Here is a 26,714-nt window from a genome sequence, read left to right on the forward strand (position 1 = left end):
ATACTGCACTCCCCTAAGTTTTGTTTCCTGAATGAACGCTATGTCCACTTTCTCTCTTTGAATATTGAAGCCTACTCTCTTCCTCTTCACTAATTTGTCGCCTCCTATAATATTAAGAGAGTAAATAATCATTAAAACGGATTATTAATCCCCTTTGACTCCTTCTCCCCCTTAAAATCGCGTTTCTCTACCTCATCCAATCTCAAAATAGGATCAAAAGAATTTGAGGTATTTGTAATTCCCAGCTTGTTCATTGAATTCCAAAGCCCCTCGGAAACCTTTCCTAAAACTCATTTAACCACTCTCGCATTACAATTCCTCACATTCGAATGTGTTAGCGATTCACTCGAGAGCGGCAAGCCATCAAAAATGAAATAGAATTTTTTTAGAATTAGAAACAGTACCTGGCTGTTGCTTCCTTTGCTGATGATTCGACGGAAAAACATTTAAGCTGGGTAAACATAATGTAAAATAAATATTTAGTATAGTTGATTAAAATTAATTTCATAATAAAGTTAATTTAAGTAAACATTAAAATACCTAAGTTGATAACAATTAATACATTATAAATATAATAATATAATTAATACTAGTACATTATAATATAAAGGTGAGGAATAGGTTACCCCATCAAAACAAAGGGTAAATTACCCATCTTTATATGGACAAATAAGATTATGCCATATGTATTCTTTTTTAAATAATAATAATAATAATTTTATCAGATATTTTATTTATATATTTTTAATTATTTTTATCTTTAATATTGTTACACTTTGTCTATTTTACCCTTTAATTTAAAAAAAATGAAAAACAGAGTTAAGATCTGATTGAAAATCAAATGCGTTAACTTTTCCCCTTTTACCGATAGAAAATCCCTAACAACCTCCCATTCCACTGTGTTTCCAATTTGAAATCCCAAGAAACTCCTCTTCCATCGTTCCACCATTCTAGTTCACTGCATCTCTTCAATTCAAAGCCACAGGAGATCATGTCGATGCCGGTGAAAGCGCCAGATTCGGCGGAAACAAAGCGATCTACAACTCTGATTGCTAATGGAAGCAAGCGACGACGGCTACGGTTTACACTGATGTTTGAAGTTTGTAATGCAACGATAAGAGAATGGAAGTCTGTGGCAGTTGTTCAGATGCTGGAAAAGCAAATGGGTCCTGAATCGTTCCTTAGAATTTTGCAAACTATAGTTACTCAGGTTCAAGATAAAGTACGCTCATTGAAAACACTTAGTACTAAGGAGTTTCAACATTTTGCTAATAAGTTTGGAAATTTAGAAGTCCTTTTCTTAAAGTTTTCTTCCCACGTTGGGTCGGTTCTTGTGGATGTCCTAATTTAAGGATGGGGTTTTCCTATAATAAACTAAAGAATGTGGTTGAACTGGCTGTGTTGAGAGGATGCACAACATTGCAATATTACCTGTGCTTCTATTGCTTCACACTGTGTTTTGGTAAATTTCTAATCTGACATTATGCTATAATTTTCAGGGAGAACTTGTTTCTGATGGCTTGGTTATTGGCATTATTGATGATGCAATTAAGAAACCATCATGTCAGAAAGGTTTCATTCTTGATGGTTTTTCAAGAACTGTGGTCCAAGCACATAAGGTATTGTAATGTTTGACATATGAGCTACTTAGTGAGTTTCTTTTGTTTGAAATATTGGGATTGTATGTAAAAAGAAGAATTACTTGAATTGCATGCTGATCTACTACTTACTATGAACCTTCCTTTTTTTCGCTTTGTTACAGCCTTATGAGATGCTGGAAAAACAAGGTACCAAAATTGACAAAGTGCTCAATTTTACGATTGATGACTCAATCCTTTAGGAAAGAATTACTGCACGCTGGATACACCCTCCCAGTGGCAGAACCTACCATACAAAGTTTGATCCTCCCAAGACTCCTGGTGTTGATGATGTAAGTCTGCATCTATATTTAGGCCTTCGAAATGTTAGTTGCCTTATATAAGGTTTAAATAAAGTTTTGAATAAGCACTTGTACAATTAGAAAAGTTTATACGATATATACTTAAAAATTTATACAATATATACTTAAAAATTTATACAATATATAGTCTCTCGCGGTAAGTTTTACAATATATACTTAAAAATTTTGAATTAAAAGCATTTGTTTTCATTCTTGTTTGAAGTTATTTGTTTTAGGGGAAAATATGATTTTAGTGTTTCCCTTCTTTTTCATTCAGTATTTGAAGTTATTGAGCACTACATGTTTTTTAAAAACTACAGTTGTTGATTTAAAACTATCCCCACACTTGTATATTTGCAACTTTATTTATTAATCTGTTCTTTAATAAATTGGAAATATTGAGAATTGGTGAGACACAATTTAATACTTGCTGTAATGAGAGTTAAAAAGCATTAATAAGAGTGATTAGAAAAATATGCAAAAAAATTGAAAAGTCACGTATCGGAGAGTATCGAAAGCGTATCGCCTCCGTATCGGAATTTTTTTTATTTATTTTTTTAAATAAATAATTTCGGATACTCCTCCGATACGTATCGGAGCGTATCGGCGTATCGGATACGATTCGGCAGCATTTTTAAAGTAAACGTGCAACACAGATTTTAAGAAATAACATTTTGAGTGGAAAACTTCCATCTTCCTTGAATAACTTGCCAAACAAGTTGGTTTTGTTGGATCTTGGGGAAAACATGTTTCATGGTCCATTACCTTCATTGATTGGAGAAAGTTTACACCAATTAGTAATCTTAAGCCTTCGGTTCAATAACTTCAATGGAAGTTTACCTTCAAATCTTTTTTATTTGAGAAAACTTCAAGTGTTGCACTCTAGTTCAGATAAGTAGTTTTCTTTTGATTTGTAATGTTTTAATAGTAGATTTGAGAATCCATCAACAGTTCTTCCATAAAAATAGACTGAACCATACATAAATTTGTTAGTGGTTTTCTACCATAGTTGAATATGTTACATTATAACTAACTATAGTGTGAAGAGTTTTGTTACCAATTTTTTGATGCTAAGCATCCTGCTATTAACAGTGGAAGAGCTTTGGCAAGAGGAGTCCAGATATATTAATTCTCGAGTCTCAAAATTAATTACCAACAAGAACCAATGAAGACTATCCATATCATGGATCGGCATAAATATCTGATCATTTTCAAATATTAATTTCATAATCATGTAAATAATAAATAAAAAATTATTATATATCAGCATTCCCCATAAATTGTTTCCTATAGTTCTTCATTATTTTTTGTATTGGTGAACTCCATGATAGCACATATTGCTAAATACATATAGATAGAAAAGTTTAAACAAGAATAAGAACACAGAGACATAATTTTTTAATAAATAGTTAGCATAAATAAATTACCGCTATATAAGATGGCAGAAACCAATTTTCTGGATGACGCATTTCCTTTCTCGCATCATAAGTCAGCATGCACGCAACCAAGTCTATTATCTGAAACAAAATTTTCTTAACATTATAATCTTTAACAAATATAGTTAATAACTTAATGTATTATCATATTTATTTTTACATCTTGGTAAATCATTTGATTGGGCTTCAAGTCTAATAGCAAACTCCTTGTTGCATGGTACCATGAATCTGCATCAACCATAATCTCATTCCTACAAAAAAAATGTATATGAATAAATATACAACTTAAACATTATGAAGATTATTTAATAAAATAGAACAATAAAAAAAAGGACTAACTTATCCATTTTTTCATTAAGCGGACAACCGAAGATGTAAATTGCTAAGTTACATTCTTCTTCCTTTAACTCCATTTTTTTCTTTGGTCGAAACATTAAGGCCAACCACTATATGCAAACAGTAAATTAAAAAGAAGCATGAATAAAAAATAGTCATAAATTTATGAATATAATTAAATACACATCAATGACAACTGATTAATACCTTTGGAATAGAAGACCCAACTAAATTAAATGGTGTTTTTTTTCTTCTTTTTTTGATGGGAAAGTGTACCCTGTTGACGTCTTGGCTACTACAATAGGAGGTGTGTTATCTTTTTTTTTCTTTAGATTTTGTAGGGAACAATTTCCGAACACTTCTCTTAGGGATGGTTTTCCCATGTTCTTTGTCATCTTTATCTTTATGTGCCATGATTCTTTCTTCACACAATTTTTTAAAAATTTCCTCCAAAGTTTTGTCAGATGGAATGTCGGATGAAGGCGTATTATGTATACAAGATTTTGTCATTACCATCTCCTTCAATTCCTCTATTGATTTCATTATGCTTTGAAGCACCGTCTCCAAATTTATCACCCTTTGAGTTAATTCCTGACATTTAAAAATTACATAAACCAAATTATAATAGAATGACTTCTAAAAATAAATATATGAAGTTATACTAAAATGTAATATGCAAAAGTCTTACCTCATTATCATCATAATGACAATCTTTTGTAGGATTGAATAAATTAGGATTCCAATCATATTCAGTATTCGCTTTAGATGGTGATCATGTTGTTGATTGCTATGAATTAAGTTGCATAAAAAGAGGCCATACATCCGATTTATGAAGTTAGTGCCAGTGAAAATATATTCACACAATAGATACGAAATTCATTTTCATAATAAAAAGATGCAAATATACATACCTTTCTGATGTCAAATTTATTATAGAATTTGCAGGTTTTTCGGTGGCCGGATGCTTATGATCAACTTTTTTAGTAGAAATTGGAGATGTAATTGACAATTCAGAATCTTCTTCACCATCCTTCCGTTTTCTTTTACTATTGTTCTCCATTTAGGTAGAAAATGTAATGTTTGAATGAAGGAACTAAATGTATTGTATCCAGTGAGTTATGTTGTCGTATTTGTTGGAAGTTAAAAGACTAAGTAAACACAACAGAATTCTGTGTGATGTACTATTAATATTATTATTTTTTAAATGTTACTTCTTTTTAGCAAGAAAGTGTTATAATGGGCATGTAGTTACAAAACTAGAAGCCACTATAAGAAAATGTGGCATCATGATAAAGAACATTTAATTTAAAATAAATTTAATAATAATAATAATAATAAATTGGTTTAATTGAATAAAGAGCATTTATTTTAATTAATTACATTAATTAAAGATGATGAATAATTTATCATTGGAATTTGAGATTCAAAATATTTCAACCTATATAACAAAAACGTGGCTAAGTTTCTCTTAATGTGGTAATGAGTATTGACTGAGTAGGTTGTGGGTATGAATGGAAACCATATTTTTTAAAAAGAATTAAAATGAATTTAATCAAATAATAATAAATTGATTTAATTAGACAAAGAAAATATATTTTTATTTTAATTAATTAATATAATTTAATATAATTTGAGATTCAAAATATTTCAACCTAACAAACCCTATATAAAAACGTGGTGACTTAGTGGCTATGGATGAAAATCATTTCTAAATTCTTTTAGATAAAATTAAAATAAATATAATAATAATAAATAGATTTAATTGAATAAATAGCATTTATTCTAATATAATTAATTAAATATGATTTAGTAGGATGAATAATTTATCATTGAAGTTGAGATTCCAAATATTTTAACCATAACAAACCCTATATAAAAACGTGGTTAACTTTCTATTAGTGTGGTAATGAATATTGAATAATGCCTTAGTTCAATTACTAAATTATTTATAATTATTTTTTTATTTTAATAATAATATAAATTTTTATATTTAAAATTTTAAAAAACTAATAGCCTAAATTAAATTAGCATTAATTTTTATATTATTTGTTATTTTTGAAAGAAGTGATTTTTTAATTAATTATAAATTTTTTATTGAAATTAGTTAATTATAAATTTCAAAATTTTCAAAATGTTTATAGTAGGATTGGAACAAGTAATTAACTCCAATGAAAATTGGATATAATGAGAACTACTTATTACAAAATGCTACACATGACTAATAACTACGATAACTCACTCTTAAAATATATGACACAACAACCATCCTACCCGAAAAACAAGCCAACTCGAATAACTGTCAGGATGCATGAGCCGAAAAACATCTCAACTGTCAAATTGAAAAACTTGCTCTTGCAAAATCATTAAGAAAAATCTTAAATTAAAAAAGAAACACTCATAATTTATTCATCATCAATTCTCCGATCAAACAATTACAATTTCTTTAATCCAAACTCCACAAATTCTAAACGAGCACATAAGAAAATAATTATAAAGTAACAACTTATAAAGATGTTTCTCAATTATAATATCATTTTTTATTTATGATGCTTTGCAGAAAACTCTATGTCCTTCAATACACTCATGATCATTTGCCTTACTCTTTCCATTGATATTTACTTCATTAATTTTGTTTCTTTTCTCACATAAACTATTCATACCTTCCAAAGCCTCTTTAAAATCATCAGCACTTTTACACGAAACGTCACATAGCCTATTGAATGCAGCAGCAAGTGCCCCTCGACGAAACATGATCATTTTTTCCTCATTATTAACTTCTTCGGAGGTAAATGATGTGATGTAATCATTCTTTGCTGTTTTAGACCATCTCTTGCAAATCAAACTTTTAGGAAAAGCATCCATGTCCTCATACTTCATGACAGAAATAATGTGGGAACATGGAAGTCCTCTGCGTTCAAATCTTCTACAATCACGTAAAAATTTATTTTGTGCCTTATCAAGATAAACCCAAAAAATTGCATCTTTGTTGCGGTATACATTTACTTTGAAAATTAGACTATTTCCAACATCAACCCGTTCAGTGACAGATAACGCAGCAACACCCTCTATCGCAATTTTTACTTCTTTGAACTTTTTAGCAGTGAATATCTTTGAAGCTTCTAGCTCTAATTCTGGCAAGGGAGTCGTCAAAACATGCTGATAATAAAACAAATTAAAATCTGACTTTAATTTATTATGCCTATATTCTTTCAAAGCACGCTCAAAATTATGCAAGAAATCAACAAGGCTATTTTTGTGTTGAACATATTTCTTTATAAATGAATTCACACCTTCACACGTCGATGTCGTTCTAACTCCACACACAAAATGGTCTCGCATGTATGAACTTGCCCACATTTGTTTCAATTCATATGTTTTGATTACCCACTTATTCTTTGATACACCACAATCATCAATAACCCTTTTCCATTCAGATTCAAACTTTTCAGGTGTATAACTAGAATACATCAGTGTCTTGAACTCTTTTAAGAACCTTGCATTCTTCACATGTTTAATAGCATTTTGATGTAGATGCCATGAACAAAGACGATGTGTTGAATTTGGAAATATAACTCTAATAGCTTCCTTGATGATGAGTATAGTTGTATAGGTCTTTTTTAATAAATCCAAGACTTTCATGACCTCCTTTTTGCCCCATCAAAAAGCCCAATATATGACAAGTTCTAACGCCTTGTGAATGCAAACCATTGACAACTTGTTTATCCGCTTCACTTAATTTATGATAATTGGGAATCAAATGAATAAAACGTGCAGGAGTTAATTCATGGTTATGAGATGACTCAAATTTTGTAACTCTCCAAAGCTTACGAACATAATCATAGGCTATTCGAAATCTAGCAAGACAGCCAGTTCGCATAGTTGGTCGATATTTATCCTCATTCTTCTTATTTTTTCTTTCACTCTTTCCTTCTTTATTGCAAAGTAATTGACGGACAATAATTTTTCTTTCATGATTGCGTACAACATCATCTTTTCTTACCGCAAATCCATGGAAATGAGCATATGTTATGTAAAATTGTATGGCTTCTTCCTCTGTGTTAAATTTCATAGCTCTTATATCTTCATCTGTAACTTCACTTAAACATTTATGACCATTACAATCCTCTTTCTCCAACGTATCTCTATCACTACCATCACCGTTAACACTGGTGAATTCCACCTCTTCACTGTCACTATCGAGATGCAAAGATGATTCACTATATTTAGACATTTTAAAATAAATCCTGAAATAAGAGAGAATAAAATAACATTGTTTCATACATAAATCATAATATAACATAAAACACTAATATCAATTTATACTTTTCATGTTTTAATATATAATAAATTAAAAAGTAACGCTAAAATTTAAGCCATCCATCTAAATACTTAAAATCAACTTAAGTTCTGTTCAATCTTCATTGAGGATTATAGATAACAAATGAATGAATGAATCACCATTTTAGTTTTTCGATATTATAAAGAATCTAAAAAAGTGATCTCTAAATTTGAAAATAATGAATCACAATATTTTCTAAAACAATTTCTAAACTAAATTTATGGAATAAAAAAATATAACATAGCAGATGGAATTTTCTAAAACAATTAAAGCGCATTATAAGATTTTCTAAAACAATTTCCATTATGTTAAATTTTCATTTGCAAATATTTGCAACATTATAAAATTATCAAAGCAAAACACAACTTGTTCAAATGGAATTTAAGTGCATGGCCATAATGTCTAAGTGGGTCAGTGTTACCCTTCAATCACTTTACTGTTTTTAAGTTTATAATTTTTCAATTTCCAAATTTTTACACTTGAAGAAACATTACAAAAATAATCTGAAACAAAATAAAAAATCAACATAAAATTGTGTGAAATTTTAAATAAAATCAAGGGAGAGGTGAAAAGGGGATTTTCCGGTAAACTTCGATGAAGAATTTGACTAAGCCATTAGTGAAGTAATTGTGCGGCGGCAGAATTGCTTAGGTTACCGCATGCCATTATGCAACGGCAAGTCATGTTAAAACGATGAATGAGATCTAGTAAGATAAATACTAATTGAATTTGAAGAGAAATTATGTTATCAATTATTAAAATTCTTTACAGCATTTGAAGATACCACTAATTATCTGCAGAATTTGAATTTGAAAATACCATTACATAGCAGAATTAACATAATTGTTTCATAATAATTTATCTACAATTTCAAAAATTAAACAATTCATAGTAATTATACTGCATTATTTACCTTGAATTTGAAGAGATATCCACTTTCAATATCTACGTGTATATTCCCATACAATAAGCAACCTCCTCATTCATAACATATAACATTTCTTCTGATCAAATCATCCAATTGAAAATAAAGAATTGATAATTAAAGAATTGTCAATATCAATTTCAGATTGAGAAATAATTGCAGATAATTCGCCGGCAAGAATTTATCCCGAACAAAATTCAATTTCAAACACACTCGGAATGGTTTTTTTTTTTTGCTAAGTGATTGGAATAGTTCTTTTTTCCACATCAATTTTGGAGAAATAAATAATATATCTCAAATTGTAAAAAAAGAAAAAGAAAAAAAGACAACAACAAGAGGGGAGCGATAAAATTAGAATTAGGGATGAAGATGAAGTAATGGGAAGGAAGGAGATGAAAGTCTTTTCAAAAATATATCAATAAGAAAAAATTAAAAAAATATTAATAATTATGAGAAAATGGGTCATGCACTGACAGTGTAAAATATTTTTACACTGTCAACCAATCACCACCATGCATCTAATTAAAACATTCTTTTATTTAAAAAAAACTTTAATGACATAGCACATTCATGACTTCCTATTGGATGACAGCGTAAAACTATTTTACACGGTCAGTGCACTACCTTTTAACTCAATAATTATTATTAAAAATAAAATATAAATTATTAATGTTATGCCACATCACTCGCGTAATTTACCCATCCTTTTTTCAAGGCAACCAAGAAAAAACCTAATATAAATTATTTTAAATGACCACATAGTTGATTATTTTAAAGAGAGCTTAAAAAATTAAATAAAAAATAGACATTGGGACAAAAGTGAATTTAAACTTATAAATTATGTTTTTTTTTCTGTTGACTTCTATTGTGTTTTTGTGTGTGAAAATTCTTTAAATTTTGTCTTTTTAGAAAAAAAAACTCCTCCACTGTTTAATAATAAACGGTGGCACTGTTTTCAATTTCTTCTTAATTCTTCTCCAATCTTTATAATGTTTTTCCCCACTCTCTTAAATATGCAGCACTCTTATCAATACATGCAACTATTAAATGTTTTGATAAGCTTCCAATATACTATTCCGTTTTATACTATAAACTTTTGGCAAATTCTACACACTTCTTCCTCCTCTATATAAGGCTCCACCCACTTCACCATCAATTCAACAACCTAGAGCTTCACTTTAAACTCACCACTTTATGGCTTTACAAAGATCATACACAATGACTTTGAATCCATTAATGTTCTTGTTTTGTTTGTTTGCAGTAGTGATGATTATGAACAACTCTGTGACTACAATTGGTGCTAGAAAACTCAAGAATATCCCACTAGATGAGAGAGTTAGTGGTGGTGCAAAGGTAGAAGAAAATCAAGTTGATAGAAAAGTGGATATCTCTGGTGCTCTTGATTCTCCCATTCCACTTCCTCCCCTTCCTCCACTTCCTCCCCTTCCTCCACTTCCTCCCCTTCCTATACCTTCTCCTCCACCTATGAAGTAAAAGAATAAGTAATAATAGTGCTGATGCTATATGTTATGTATAATGGCATGTTGTGTGGTTTTTATTTTAGTATATACCTATATGTACCTTTCTAATTTTTAGATATTATAATATATTATCTATTACAGTTGGTTAGTTTTTGGTTTAATTTGACTTCTAGGTGCCACAAATTTTGTTTATGAATTGTTGAAAGTATATTTACAACCAGATTTTTTTAATCTAAAAAAACCATAGTTAAAATTTATGAATTGTTGAAAGTATATTTACAACCAGATTTTTTTAATCTAAGAAAACCATAGTTAAAATTCATAAATATGAAAAACTCTAATTGTACAAAAAAGAAAAGGTTAAGAAACAACTCTGAATCATTGTAGGGATCTTTCAGATTTTAAATATTGACATAATTTTGTTAGAGACATTTTGTTTGATATATTTCGATGGGTTAACGAGACACCGGTAAAAAAAATTCTAATCCATCTTAGGGGCATTCGTCACTTAACCCAACTAATATTTTAAATGGTTAGATATAGGAGGGAAACATACTTAGGTAAATTTGACTAAAAATTTTCCATTTGTGATTTAGCTTGTTGCTCGTCTATGTATAATACTATGCTTCTTCATATTTTTTTTTCCATTTGTTTTACGATACATAGTTTGGAAGAAGAAGAAAAAAAGTTTATGGAATGATATTTAGAAAGTGATTTTAGAATAAAACAAATATTTCATTTCTTCTTTTCATAAAAATCACTCTATTTTAGTTGTTTGGTTCTTAGTCGACCCTTTGCACACAATTTATTATCATCTACTCTTTTTGAAAGACAAATATGATTATAAAAAAAATAGAAAAGGAGTTTTCTTAAAAAATAATAGTGATTTGGATTCTATGTAGTGTTTTACCTGCAGCTTTCATTCGGCCATCAATCTTAACCATTTATCTAACTGTTTCTTACTTTTTCGAGTTTTTTGAGTTGTACGATCTTCCGTTACATGATAGAAAATTCACCGTTACATGATAAAAAATTCACCTGGTTTAGAATTAGTGGTTCCTGTATGAGCAGGATCGATAGGTTTCTCTTGACTGAGTCTTGGATCATCAATTGCCCATTCTGTAAACATCGGTGCCTTGATAAGGGTTGTCAGATCATCGCTCAATAATGCTTTGTGTAATAATGCTTTGTGTGTACAGGAAAAATTGGGGCCCGAAACCATCCTGTATGCTAAAATCATGGTCGGACATTGAAGGCTATCATAATTTCGTCAGAGAGTAGTGGAGAGACTTGAATGTCGAAGGGTGGGGAATGTTTGTTTTAAAAGAAAATTTTAAGATGATGAAGATAGCCTCAAAATTGGCACAAGAACCTGTTAGCTGGAGATTTCGATTGTTAAATATGCTTTTTCAAAGACTTAAGGTTCGAAAAGAAAATGGTTTCGATGGCCATTTTCGAGGATGTTATTTATGATGAAGATTCCTAAAATCGAAGCTGAATCGAGATAGGCTGTCTTCAAGACTTAAAAGGTTTTCTGAAATACAAGAGTACTAAAACTTAAAGTATTTCGCTGCATTCTCACGTTGCCACATATCGAAATAGGATTCAGGCAGGAGGTTTTGAATTTCAAATAGTCTGATTACACCAACGAGGACAGATGGCGCCCCAGGGATTCGAAACACATGCATATGGGCAACGTGGCATTTCGTTAGCGTATGGCCGTTAGGGTCGAATTAGTATAAATAAGGGTCTTAGTATCAGGATCCAGGGTGTTCATTTTGTACAAATCACTCACAAATCACTCAAGTATCAAGTGTTAAGAGAAAGAGTTCGCTGAAAAATGTATGTATGACTCATACTTTAAATATGTTTGTATTTCTATTTACATAATCAAAATGTCTTTTACTTTCCTTTACTTTTTCGCCTAGTCTTTCTTTTGATTCAAAGTATCTTTACTTCTTTCGTCAAGTCGTTACATTTTTGCACTTTATATTCTTGAAACTTACATTCTTTTACATATTTGTCTAAAGTTTCATTTACGTTTGTAACAAATTTACTTTTAGTTGTGTACTTCGTTAGTTTATTTCTCAAGTTATTTATATGTTCATACCACAACCAAGTTTTCGAAGCGAAACAAAAGACCAAGAGAATATGAACCAAATTATCTTGAAAAACAACTCTTTGACTATGTCCTAGGATCAATCTAGTCGATCCTGCGAGTAACCAAGGTATATTTATAATTTGGAGGATTAGCGGTTGTTTATCAGAAATCACCGTAAATAGAACCACACTAAAAACCTCGAAGGTAAAATCAAGGATGCAAAGGAAGAACTCAAACTCAAAGAAGAATCATCAGGTTTGTCGGAGGATGAGATAGTATCTAAGAGACAAAATTGGGATCAAATATTCAAGCTATCAAATCTTTACTGCAGCATACAATGGCAGATATCCAGAGCAAGATAGTTGAAGGAAGGGGATGCAAACACAAAGTACTTCCATGGTTGCATAAATAAGAGACGAAGAGAAAATGAAATCCTAAAATTGGAGCATATTGGCAAAATTTTATGTGAAGTGGATGATATTAAAAATCCAATGGCTGAACACTTTCAGAACCAATTTGCAGCTTGCGGCGTCAAACCTTTACCTTGCAATTTGAATTTCAAAAGAGTTAGCAACTTGGAAAATGAAGAGCTGGTAAAGAAATTCTCGGAGAGGAAGTTCGTAGAGTAGTTTGGGAATGTGAAAGTTCAAAAAGCCCAGGACCAGATGGCGTGAATTTTGGATTTATAAAAGAGTTTGGGGAAGATATAAAAAATTACTTCTTTCGTGTTCTAACAGACTTTCATTCGAACAGTTGTATAGTAAGAGGAGCGAATTGTTCGTTCTTAGTGCTGATACCAAATAAAAACAATCCCACTAAAGTGTCAAAGTTCCGACCTATCTCCTTAATAGGATGTATCTATAAGGTGATATCCAAAGTATTAGCAAACAGATTGAAAAAGGTGATTGGATCCATGGTATCAGAATCGCATTCAGCTTTTATTTCAGGTAGACAAATTTTGGATGGAATACTCATTACAAACGAAATCGCAGACGAGGCGAAAAGAAAGAAAAAAGACGTATTGATGTTCAAGGTAGATTTTGAAAAAGCTTTCGACTCGATTGATTGGAATTTTCTCAACTTTGTAATGCAAAAGATGGGGTTTCATGAAAGATGGATGAGCTGGATGTCAGAGTGCCTTCAAACAAACTCGCTTTCAGTACTAGTAAATGGGAGCCCATCAAAGGAATTCCAAATGGGCCGAGGCCTAAGACAAGGAGATTCGTTGTCTCCGTTTCACTTTCTACTAGCAGCAGAAGGTTTTAACCTTTTGATGAAGAAATCTTTGAATTATGGAGATTTCATAGGATATAGGTTTGAGGGGGGGGGAAACGAATGCTTTTCACACCTCCATTACGCTGATGACACCTTAATCATTGGTAGAAAAGGTTAGGGGAACATTCGGTGCATGAAGGCGATTCTTTTGTTATTTAAGCTCATGTCAGGATTGAAGGTGAATTTCCATATAAGCTCTTTGATTGGGATTAACATCCCTCAAACCTGGTTAGAAGAGGCGGCCAATATTTTAATATGCAGGGTTGGTTCCACTCCATTTAAATATCTCGGACTTTTGATTGATGCAAACCCGAGGCGTTTAGAGACTTGGCAACCAATGATAAATTCGGTGCATAAAAGGCTATCGATATGGAAACACAATCAAATGTCCATCGTAGGTCATGTGGTTATAATCAAATTAGTCTTATCTGCTATCCCGATCTACTATCTCTCTTTCTTCAAGGCTCCCACAGGTATCATCTCGAAACTTGAATCTCTATTTAAACAATTTTTATGGGGTGAGAATGAGGATGAGAGAAAAGTAAATTGGGTTAATTGGGATAAGGTGTGCAAACCCTTAGAAGAAGGGGGTTTGGGTTTTAAAAATTTGAGAGCCTTTAACGATGCTCTATTGGGGAAGTAGGGCTGGAAGATCATGTGCGAAAGAGGAGGCCTTGGTTCAAAGCTCTATGTAATAGGTATGGAGAGAGAATAGGGAAAGTCTTAAGGGGGAGTGTGTGCTCTCGTTTATGGGAAGACATAAAAAGCATAGATACTGAGGGGTCTGGAGACCCCCCTCCTTATGAATATATTGTTAGAGGAGCCTATAAAAATATCATGGAGTCTAGATCAAGCTTAGCTATATTCCCATGGTCGAAGATTTGGAAAAATTCAATCTTGTCAAAAGTATCTTGCTTTGTTTGGAGACTTCACCAGAACAGAATTGCCACAAAAGATAACTTGCTTAGGAGGGGAGTCATCGGTCATGAATCATTGCTTTGCTGTAGTGGGTGCGGATACGAGGAATAGGTCCCCCGCCTATTTTTCAAGTGTTATTTTTTTGTAGGTATTTGGCGTCATGTATCAAACTGGTTGGGAATTTCAACAACTTTGTGTATCGACTGGACTAATCATCTTCTTCAAATAGAACACCTTATCGGAAATGGAAGAGCATTCACCAATAGAGTTAGAGCGATTTGGTTTGCTTGCATTTGGTGCATTTTGATATCAAGAAACGAAAATCTTTTCAAAATAAGGAAATCAACATGACCAATATCGTCGAATCCATAAAACGCTGGTCTTGGAACTGGTTGATATTAAGGCAAGCGTCGTCGACTGTAACTTCTCTCTTTAGTATATGAATCCAATACCTGTTCTGGGTTGTGCGAATTAATTCATCAAAATTGGTGCTTCTAAGTTTGGAGAGTTTCTCGCAAGAGTTTCGGTTGGTTTGCTGTTGTTTTGTGCCTCCTGGCTGTTTAATAGTCTCAGGTAGAAGCTCAATATTCACCTCCAAAGGCCTTTGGTTCCTTTGGCGAGAGAGGCGAAATCTCATAGTTTATTAATTGGCGAGGTCCGTTCTTCAACTGCGTTTTTGGTCAGTTTGCTGCTCCCGGATAACACTTTTACCATTATGCATTATCCGGGTTTTCTTCTGTTCTTGTTTCGTTTGGTCATAATTATTTCCATTTGGTCGAAGGCGTTCAGGAGATATCTTTTATCACTGGCTTTGGGGTCTGATTTCAAACCTGTCACAGGAGCAGTTAGTTATTCTTTACCTCTGCCAGTAACATGTTGTATCTTCTGTGTAATGGATCCTATTTGTTGACTTGGCTTTTGTATCAAGTCTTCTTGTACTAGTTGGTTGCACTTCTTGTGCCTTTTTTAATTCAATGCTTTTTGGCTTTTTCAAAAATAAAAATAAAGCATGAAAAGGATGGTTGAATAGAAAAGCAGGAGAAGATCTATTTCCAATAAATAGAAGGATGTTCCACATGTAGGAAAGATACTAGGATACCCCTCTCAAACAGTTAAAAAGAAGCTTTTAAAAACCTACAAGAACAATAGAAGAAATGACAAAGACTCTCAATTCACTATTGGCTTATTGGTTTACGAAGAAAATTGAAGTCATTCAGAAAAAAAATATGCTGCAAACTTACCAATAAACATAAGCCGAGAATATATCATAAGCTCACCTCTAATTAATCCTAAACGACACACCAACATTGTGAACACGAATATTATATGAAGCTCCCTAGGGAGAATTAAACCTCCACAATCACATAAAAATTCTCTACCATAATAAAGCTACCAATTCACAAATAACAAACTGGTGTTTGCGGAACTAAATTTTTTCTTGAAAGAAATTTATCTAATAAGAGTTGCCAATAAAAAATAATCATTTTTAAAGAAGTCCAATTCGCTCAAATAAAAAACAAAGACACGTTCACCAGAGACATAGCCAAAGAACATAAACTCAAATTAGACTAAAAAAGTGTCATGTAAACAAACCAATAGAGTAAACACATTCAAACCTATATTGACACCTTCAACGGTCACTATCTTAGAGATATTAGTTCCCCAAATAACAAGAATGATGTTATAAACTAATTTCTTTAGAAGAATATAGATCTTCTGAACTTAAAACTTCATACCATTCTACCTCCTACCTTAGATCTAATTTCCCTAACATTCCTCTTTTTCTAATTCGAACCTCCCACCTCAAAACGAATTTCCCTAATATTCCTCTCTTTCTAATTCGAAAAGAGATACAATATATCAAATATTATCTTCAAAGGAATATCATTCACCAAGGGTCGTCCCAATAAGTATAAGTACGAAGTGCGCCTAAGAGGGGTGAATTAGGTTATTAAAAAATTTATTGGTTTTTAGTGATATGTGGATTATTTTTTTGGTTTATGGTGAAGTTATAGAAAGAGTAAATGCAGAAAAATAAATGACACAAGGATATATCATTGTTCCCCTCACAATCCGAGAGTACTTCAGTCCCCTTACGCAGTAAGAGATTTTCACTATTGTTGGTAACTTGTACAAACCACGACAACAACACCAAGAACAATCCTCTTAGATTTTTCACTAAGACCACTTTTGAGAACAATCCTCTCAAAGTGCCTAACTTGTTTCCAACAATCCTGGATAACAAGAATACAACAAGTATTTGATTTTTTTATAAGAATTTTGAATAGGAGACCAATGTATCAATCACTTGAATGATCTTCTCTTTCAAGTATAACAAATCACAAAGATATATTAGTGCTCAAGGTATATGAATGTATGAGAAAGTATTTCTGAAATGGTATGTAGCAATGCAGAAAATTTCTCAATGAAAATGGAAGGATATGGAACACTTTTTGAAAATATTTGTGAGATAAAGGTTGTGAAATTTTTATGAAAGAGGTGAAGATTTGAAAACTAATATGTATGGTATTTATAGATGACTCTACACCCTTTAGAATGGTTTCATTTTGATGGAACAATGCAATGGTTAAGGATATGAAACATAATTTCGTTTGGATTCAAAACATGTTGAAAATGTGCCACTGGTTCAGTGGTAACTGGTTACTTAAAATGAGGTAACCGGTTACCATGTAACGTTACCTATTGGATTTTGAAAAATTTCCCAAGTAACCGGTTACTTGAAATGAGAAAACCGGTTACTTCACCTAAAATCTGCCAAAAACAAGATGACAGTGGCACTGCCAAGTTGAGGTAACCGGTTACTTGGTTTCTGGTAACCGGTTACTCTGGAGCTAAAATAGAAAAAAACATGTAGAAAAAGGCTTGGAACCAAAGACAATGATCTTTCTTGATAGGGTAATGCATATGTATGAAAAAGGAAATATTTTTTAGCACTAAAATGTCAATGCTTCAGTTTTAGCTTTTACCAAATATTTGAAGATCAATTTCAAGGCTAATCTTTATAAAAGTTGCAAATGATCCAAATGCCATCATAGTTATTTTGCTCATCTTTTTGATATATGTTGACTTCATCAAAACAAATGCTTCATGTAGTTATGGAGAAGCTTGAGATTACAATAAGATGTTAGGAGGCCAATTCCCATTTTCCTATACATACCTTACATAAATCAATCATAGGAACCTCCGAATTTAAAATATAAAAGAGATACTCATTTCCACCAAGGAAATACAAAGCGGGTAGTGGAAGATATTCCCCCATACAAAGAGGAAACTTCTTGCTCTGTATATCAAGTAGAAAGCACGTCACACTATTACGTTAGCAAGGGAAGGTTAACCAATCGATGGTCACGAGCCTCCATCCCCTTAACATTTTAGGTTTACAAATATTTGATCATTTGACCCAAGAGATATTCACATCTCATTAACCCTACCCCACAAAAACCTTTTATGGATCCTAACAATTCTTTACCACTCCTTACCGGACATCTTTAATAAGATAAGTAGAAGACATGAATAGAATTAGGAATAGAGTTTTTGAGGACTATCTTACTTTGTAGACAGCCAAATTTATGCCTCCAAGAAAGTAACCACATTTAAATTGGATTCACCATAGACTCCCAGGACTTCTTAAGAGAAGAATTTGCACCCAATTGTTAATCAAGGTATTTAGGGGGAATGGACTAAGGTTCAAATGAATTAAGTCATCATCTAATTCCAAAAAGGACTAGCCACATTGACACATATCATCCCAATTTTTGAAAAAATAACATGAAGACTCAAGGGACTCTTAACACCCCCTGGTATAATTACTTTTATAGCCCAAAGATTCCCTGACTGGACTCATTCAAGATACGAGTATTGTCCTCATATTGAGTAAGGGAAACTAACAACATAAAGGATCCCGCCCTAAACCCAGAAAATAGCTCCAACTCCAAAACTTCGTCAATAATCTCACAAATATATTCCACCACAAGCAGGAAAATAAATGGACTAAGATGTCTCCTTGTTTTAACCCTTATGAATACTAATTTCTTGCGCGAGACAGCTACTCACCAAGAGGACAAGATTATCATAACATACACGTGCACTCATCCAAGCATGCCACCAATCATCAAACTCAAATTTTCCCAGCATGTAATCCATAAAACCCCAACTAGAAGAATCATAATCATTTTCAAAATCCACCTTAGAGATCAGACAACTTTTCTAAGATTTCTTTGTTAAATCTACCAACTCAATCACCACAACCATTCTATCAACCAAGAATCTCCCTTTAAGGGAAGTTGGTCGATTAGAAGAAATTAACTTATCCAAAAATTTAGATAATTTGGTTGACATCATTTTGGTTATAATATAATAAAGAGAACCAATCAGACAAATATGCGTGAAATCAACCAACTAAGAAAGGGCCACAAATATTCGAAATAGCTCTAGACCTCTTAGAAATCTCAATCACCTTAATTTTGTATGTTTTTTATTATAATTTTTTAGAATATTAAGATTACAATATTGGAATCCAAACTGATATGGATTTAGAATGTTGTTGTTTTTACCATGGAGGACAAAGATGTAAAGGTATGACAAGATTTTCATTGTTATTTAACTGTATCAAATGAATATCAATATATACTCTTGTTTTGAATTTTATATCTGTCATAATAAATCTATATTTATTTTTTTAATTTTATATCAAAATAGGTTTAGCAAGCACAAAGAGTATAGTTCCATGTGATTTTAACAAAAGGTTTGGCGATGCTTATGTGGACTTCAAGAATGAGTTTTAAATCCAAGTCCTATGTTCATGTTTTGCCAATGATAAATCTGTATTTTTAACTCCTAATTTATGTCAACTCTAAGAAAGTGATTTAAATTTTAGCTACAAAATGAGTTCTTTTTAAAAGCTCTGTCGAGATTAAGCTAGGCATAGCAATAAAATTTGGGTTCGGACGGACTCGTTAATTAAATTGAGGGAAAAGTTAATTAAATTGAGAGCGGGTGCGGAGAAAATCCAATATTAATTACGGGGATGGTATGGGAGGTATTAATATTTGCCCCGCACCCGACTCCGCCCTGCACCCACCTATTGAAATTAATTTATTATCCTTATTTTTATAATTTTATCACCCATTAACTTTTCTTAATCTCAGTATATCAAATTTATTCTTATTATTATTATTATTTTGTAAAATACAAATTAAATAAAAATAGTCAAGTATTATAATAATTATTAAAATATTAAATATTTAATTTAATAATCAATTTTTATTGCTATAAAAAAATAGATATTTAAAAAATAATAATTTATGCTGGTGGAGGAGGAGGGTGGCGAGGAAACCTGTTTCTTGTTAGAAACGGGAGAGAAGGCTAAATTGTTACCCCCGACTGGGTCTAGGGGCGGTTGCGAGGCTGATATAGAAAGGTGGGGGCGGCGCTGCTTAAATTTGTCCCCGCCACGTCCCGTTGCCATGTCTAGATTGAGCTAGGGGTGACAAACGACAATTTACGTCCCGTTTAAATCTGCCCTGCAAGAAAAAGGGGTGAAACGAGAAAAACATAGATGAAGGTGCATATCCAAAATCTAAGCCTGTCTTGCAAAAAGTTAGGGCGAGACGGACCTGCGAGCACTGCACCGTTTTAGGTTAAAAATGCAAAGTTTATGTTAATCGCCATGCCTCCAAGAGGCCGCAAAAACAAAATTAGACATGATGGATAGGGATGGCAACGGGTTGGGTCGGGTGTGGGTTTTGCACTACCCGAACCCAAAGGTCGTTCGGGTGGCAAAATAACACCCACGCCCACACCCGTTGGGTTCGGGTTTTTTCACCCAAACCCAAATCCGCAACAAAATACATAAAATGCATTATTCCTACAAATTACCACAATATATATATATATAAGCGGGTGCAATTTTGGATTTCGAGTGCGGGTTTCACACTACCCAAACCCGTACCCGAAATATTGGGTGGCACCCGAACTCAAACCCAAACTCAATCAACTCGGTTCGGGTGTGGGTGGGGCTCGCGGGTTTGGGTGTACTTGCCATCCCTATGGATGGAGTAGACAAATTAGAGGGTGCGTACCTAAACTCTTTACCCGTCCTGGGCTAAAGTGCAGGTAAAACAGGCCTGATCCATTTTTTAACTCCAAAATTGAACCTTTCTAAGATTGCCAATAAGAAAATAGTTTCAATAATGTATTGTGATTGAACCTTTATGCATATTTTTTTCCCTTCAAATATGGTAAGTTTTTCTTATCAAATGACTCTGTCGTTCTCAAATGCTTAACTTATATATCTTAATTTGTTTCTTACAATATCACAACTACCTGAACTTTATTTGATATACGCTACTTCTGAAAAAAATAATAATGACTTTTTTTAGTTAACACTTGATGGAATAACATTTAAAATTTCTTTTTGTGAGAATGCTGAACACCTAAATATATGCTTCCACAGGAGTACATGCTTATAGTTGGATATATGATTACTCCAAATATATGATTACACCTAAATATATTCTAATATTTGTTTGTTTCAGAAGCAGTGGACATGTCTTCATTTCAATTGAAATTTTACTTATACTTATTATTGAAACATTATGTGAATATTCCAATATAAGTAGATGAATTAAAAAAGAAATCTTTAAGTCAAGTCTCACATAGTGCGTTAGTTGAAAAAACTCATTAGTCCCATATTTTTTAAATTAGAAATTTTGGCTAGTTTACTTTAGTATATAAGAAAATCACATGTTTCGTTCCAAAAAACACATTAAAACTTGTTTTGAGTTTTTCCTTCCTCACTCTCATAACTCCACGTCTTTTGAATTGTCAAAACGTCAACTTCTCCCTCTTTCTTTCTATTCGTTGAATATTCCGAGTACTTTCTTGAATTCTCTTTAGAGAATAATGTTAATTCCCCCTTGTTTGAGTTGAGAAATTATCAAGTATAATATTTGGATTCTCTTTAGAAAATTATTCAAATTTCTATTTGTTTGAAAACTCATTTTGAGTGGTCAAATGACCATTATCGAATTCTCTTTGGATAATTATTGAAATTTCTCTTGGTTTGAGAAATTATTACGACTGGTCGTTATACCAGATATTACGGTGGCATTTATACCATATTTGAATGGTCTTAGTATCATCTGAGGGTGTATTTCTAGACTGATTATCTATCGTGCAAGTATTAATCGTATAATATAGAACTGGACTATTTTATCCAGGAGACTACTTTGCATAATTTTGGGCAGTGCCGCGAAACGTCTGAAAAGAGAGCGAACCGTTTCGTGACTCCTCCCAATAACTTCTTTTGTGGCTGATTTTTTTAAAAACGAAAACAATAATTTTAAGACGTTTTAAACACTACCATGGCTACCGAAGAAGTTATTGGTAACACTACGGCTGTTGTCTCTGACAAACCATTTAAGTTTGAAGGTACTCACTTCAAACGTTCACAAGCTAAGATGAAATTTTTGTTAACTTTAAAGAAGGTTGCCTTTGTTTTGACTGAGGACATTCGTGTTGTTCCTTCTGGATCAATCAAACAAACTAATGGTATTGGTAACAAGTGAATTCATACAGAACTATTAAGTCTTCTGAATTATACTCTATTACAAAAGCTAAAGCTGCAGTAGATAATTTATAACTCATAAAAGAAATATCCATCTGGAAAGATAATGATTATCTCTGCAAAAAACACATTCTAATCAGTCTTGCTGACGATCTGTATGATTACTACAGTAATTAAGAGACTTCAAAACAGGTTTAAGAGGTTTTGAAAAACAAGTTTGACATTGAAGAAGCTGGAGAATAGAAGAATGATTTTAGTAGCTACGTGAAATATTATATGGTAGATGAAAGGCCCATGGAGACCCAAAGTCACAAACTTCAAAATATTACTCATGAGATCATCACTAAAGGTATGTATTTAGATGAATAATTTCAAATTGCTTTTATTAGTGACAAATTGCCCCTGGTTAGAAAATTTTCAAAATTTTGTTTCGCCATAAAACAAAAGAATTTATAATTGAGAGTTTGATTATTTACCTTTAAATTGAAGAAGAATCTTAGAGACTTGATTAAAAAGAAAAGTCTTGGTTGTTTTAAACTACACAAATAAATTCGGTGTGGTTCTGAAGCCATATGGCAAATCATTAAAGAATTAGAACCGCAATATTATGAATCGAATTAAGAATGGGAATCCTTCTATGAACCTAATTGCTCCAACTAGGAAAAAACCACCACCTTAAAGAAATGACGTTGGTTTCCCTTTGTTTTAACTGTGAAAAATTAAGTCATATGCTAAGAGATGTAGAAGCAGGATTGAACCTGGTGTTGCCCTTAATGCATATGTTAACCTCGCTAATGGGCAATTTATTGCTATCATCATTCAGATCACCAATGTTGATGGATCTGATGTATCTCTTGTCGTGTCTGTTATGACCGTGTTATGTTTAAAACATACACGAATACTAAAGATAAGAAGGTGTTGTTGGAAGATGTCCATACCACTAATGTTGCTGGAATTAGAGACATGGAGCTGAATTTCACCTTCGGAAAGACTTTAATCTTGAAGGACATCATGCATGTTTTTGGTTTTCTTTTTAATAAGGTAGGGTTTAGCCAGTCTATTGGGGTATATTTTACATTGTCACAAGGAATGATATTTTTATGAATGAAATTGATATGTTTAAAAACTTTGTAAAGAATTTGAAAAATTATTTAGTAAGAATTTATAATGATAGGGTAACTGTATGATTCTTTCTTATTTGATGAATTTTGTAAACAACATGGAAATGTACATGAAACGACTGCACCAGACTCTCCTAAAATGAATGGTAACTCAAAAAGAAAAAGAAATAATATAACTCTTACTGAACTTGTCGTTTCAATTATGATGAATTCTGGTGTTGCTCCTCACTAGTGGGGGAAATTTGTTAATTGTTAGCCATGTCCTGAATCGAGTTCCCAAGCCAAAGAGTAAGATATCTCCTTATGAGATATTAAAGAAAAGACAACCAAACTTGTCTTATTTAAGAACTTGAGGTTGTCTGGCTTATGTGAGAATTTTGAATCTGAAGCGAGTTAAACTCGCTAGTAGAGCCTATGAATGTGTATTCATTGCGTATGCAACAAACAGTAAGGCATATAAGTTTTACGGCCTAAATGCTAAAGTGATCATAAAATCGAATGATGTTGAATTTTATGAAAAAAAAATTCCTTTCAAATCGATAAATAATGGGGGAATTGAATTGAATCACATCCATGTGATAAGAAGCACCAAAAGCAACAACAAAATAGAAATAGAACTTCGACAAAGTAAACGAGTAAGAGTTACTAAAGACTATGGGCCTGATTACATGTCTTATGATGTAGAAGAAGATCCAATAAATCTTCAAGAAGCCTTGTCATCTCTGGATGCAGATTAAGGCAAGAAGCTATTAATGATGAGATAGACTTTCTAGAATCTAACATGACTTGGCACTAAGTATATTTATCTCCTAGTTTCAAACCAATCAATTGGAAATGAGTTTTGAAAAAGAAACTAAAACCTGATGGAACTATTGATAAGTACAAGGCTCGCCTTGTAGCCAAGGTTTTAGGCAAAGAGAAAATATAAATTTCTTCGATAATTTTTCTCCAGTCACTCAAGTTACATCCGTTAGGGTACTAATTTCAATAGTCTCTATTTATCACTTAATAGTACTCCAAATGAATGTCAAAACAACTTTTTTAAACGATGACATAGAAAAATAAATCTATATGGACCAATCGGAAGGGTTTGTGATTCATGGACAAGAAAACAAGATTTGTAAGTTAGATAAGTCTTTGTATGGGATAAAACAAGCTCCAAAGTAATGGCACGAAAAGTTTTATAACTTAATGATATCGAATGTGTACAAAGTGAATGAAAGTGACAAATGCGTTTATTACAAATTTGAGAATCGCATTTGCACTATCATATGTCTATATGTAGATGATCTACTCATGTTTAGATCAAACATTCATGTCGTTAATGATGTGAAATCATTGTTATGCAACAACTTTGATATGAAAGAACTCAAAAACTCGAGTGTGATTCTTGGTATCAAGATCACAAGACCCAGGCAAGAAATTTCTTTGAATCAATCACACTATGTGGAAAATATCTTAAAGAAATATAATGACTTTGATATAAACCTGCGAGCACACCATACGATTTTAGCATGAAACAGTTTAAGAACACTAGTGAAAATGTTAGACTAGCAAGATATGCGAGCATCATTGACAGTCTTAGGTATGCCACTGACTGTATTGGACCCGATATTGCATATGTCGTAGGACTGTTGTGTAGGTTTACTAGTAGACCGAGTTATTAGCATTGCCATAATATTCTGCGAGTCATGCGGTACCTTAAAAAGACCGTGAATCTCTGTTTGCATTATCAGAGATTTCCTACTACACTTGAAGGATACAATGATGCGGATTTGAACACCTTATCAAATGATCCCAAAACAGCTAGTGGCTTTGTATTTAACATGGCTGGAAGAGTTGTATCTTAGAAATCAAATAAACAAACTATTCTGGCTCAGTCCACGTTCTTCTATATGATGTTATGAAAGATCTTATGTTTTGAAGGATCTTAAAAATTTGAAAATTTGATGTATGATGGATTTTTCTCTAAGCTAATGTTCACACGTCCATCTTTGAGAACAACATTCATGCTTTGTGGTGTAGTTGTTTTATCTTCTAGTATGTGACTCTTAATAGCATTTTTGAATAATGCCTTGAAAGATATTATGCCTACATTTTGTTCACATCTTTATGAGGACATTAAGTTTGATTTTATTGCATCTTTAATTTGAAGAAAATATTGCAAATAACACATTTTTAATAATATTTTTGTGTCCTAACTAATTAGGCCTATTAAAGTTTTGAATAGCTCATTTAAACAAATTGCGTGTAAATTCTTTTCACAATTTTAAAGTATATCAAATATTTTTGTTATCCAATCTTGTTTCAAATATTATTGTTGCTATATAAAAAAAATATATATTATTTTTGCATATAGTATTTAATATAGCCCTACCCCACACTTTATCTTATTTGCTTTGTTGTTGTTGCATTTTTTTTGCTTTATTTTACTTTATTTTAAAACCTTATTGGTCAATAAGTTCTTGTAGCCGTTTTTATATCAAAAATAAAATTAAGAAAATTAGCTCTATTAATGAGTGAAGTAACAAACAAAGGAATCTATAAAACATCAATTCTACAAACAACAATTTTAGCATATTGTATAACTTCCATTTTGCTACATTATCTTGATTTTTGTATTAAGAAAGTACCATCTAAATGCGAAATAAAGAAAACTCATAAAAATATATATTAATAGAATTTGTCGACTTCATGGGGTTGCATTAACTCCATAAGGTGGAGGAGAGGTGGAAATAGCATAAGGTAATGGAAACCTAGGCAATGGGAAAAAGGGTATAGCTGGAAGAGGAGGTAGCTGTGGGAGAGGAGGTAATTGTGGGAGAGGAGGCAATTTTGGAAGTGAAAATAATGGAGTATTAAAAATACCACCAATTGATTGTGGAAAAAATGGCATAGGTTGTGGTGGAAACACTAGCAAAGGGTTTGGAATGGAAACAATTGGTGGGGGTGCAACTAATAAATCTGGTTGAGCAAGTGATTTTGAATGTACTTTTGATGGCATCTTTTCATCTAATAAAATTCTGGTTGAAGATGAAAATTGAATGTTGATGCAGGAGGTTAGTAGAATATAGAGGAAGGTAAATTGAAGGTAGTTGAAATCGAAAGTCATTTTATTGTGGTGAGATTAAACTTAGATTCAATGATGAAGAAGAGTTCATGAGATTGGATTTGTTTTTCTTAGGATTTAGAGTTAAATAGAAGTGAGGATAAGTTTTCATGGTATTTTTACTTGTTACCTAATATTTACTTGCG

The 26,714-nt window shown here is 32.2% G+C and overlaps 1 protein-coding gene across 1 annotated transcript; it reads left to right on the forward strand.

Annotated features, from left to right (window-relative positions):
- Positions 1-991: 991 nt before the first annotated feature.
- On the forward strand, positions 992-3,068 carry LOC131597031 (uncharacterized). The gene is made up of 4 exons (XM_058869753.1): positions 992-1,222; positions 1,500-1,619; positions 1,841-1,930; positions 2,979-3,068. The coding sequence occupies exons 1-4, from the start codon at positions 992-994 to the stop codon at positions 3,066-3,068; spliced, it is 531 nt and encodes a 176-aa protein (XP_058725736.1).
- Positions 3,069-26,714: the final 23,646 nt, after the last annotated feature.

The sequence above is a fragment of the Vicia villosa genome, linkage group LG4 (genome assembly GCF_029867415.1).
Source record: "Vicia villosa cultivar HV-30 ecotype Madison, WI linkage group LG4, Vvil1.0, whole genome shotgun sequence".
Classification (NCBI taxonomy): domain Eukaryota; kingdom Viridiplantae; phylum Streptophyta; class Magnoliopsida; order Fabales; family Fabaceae; genus Vicia; species Vicia villosa.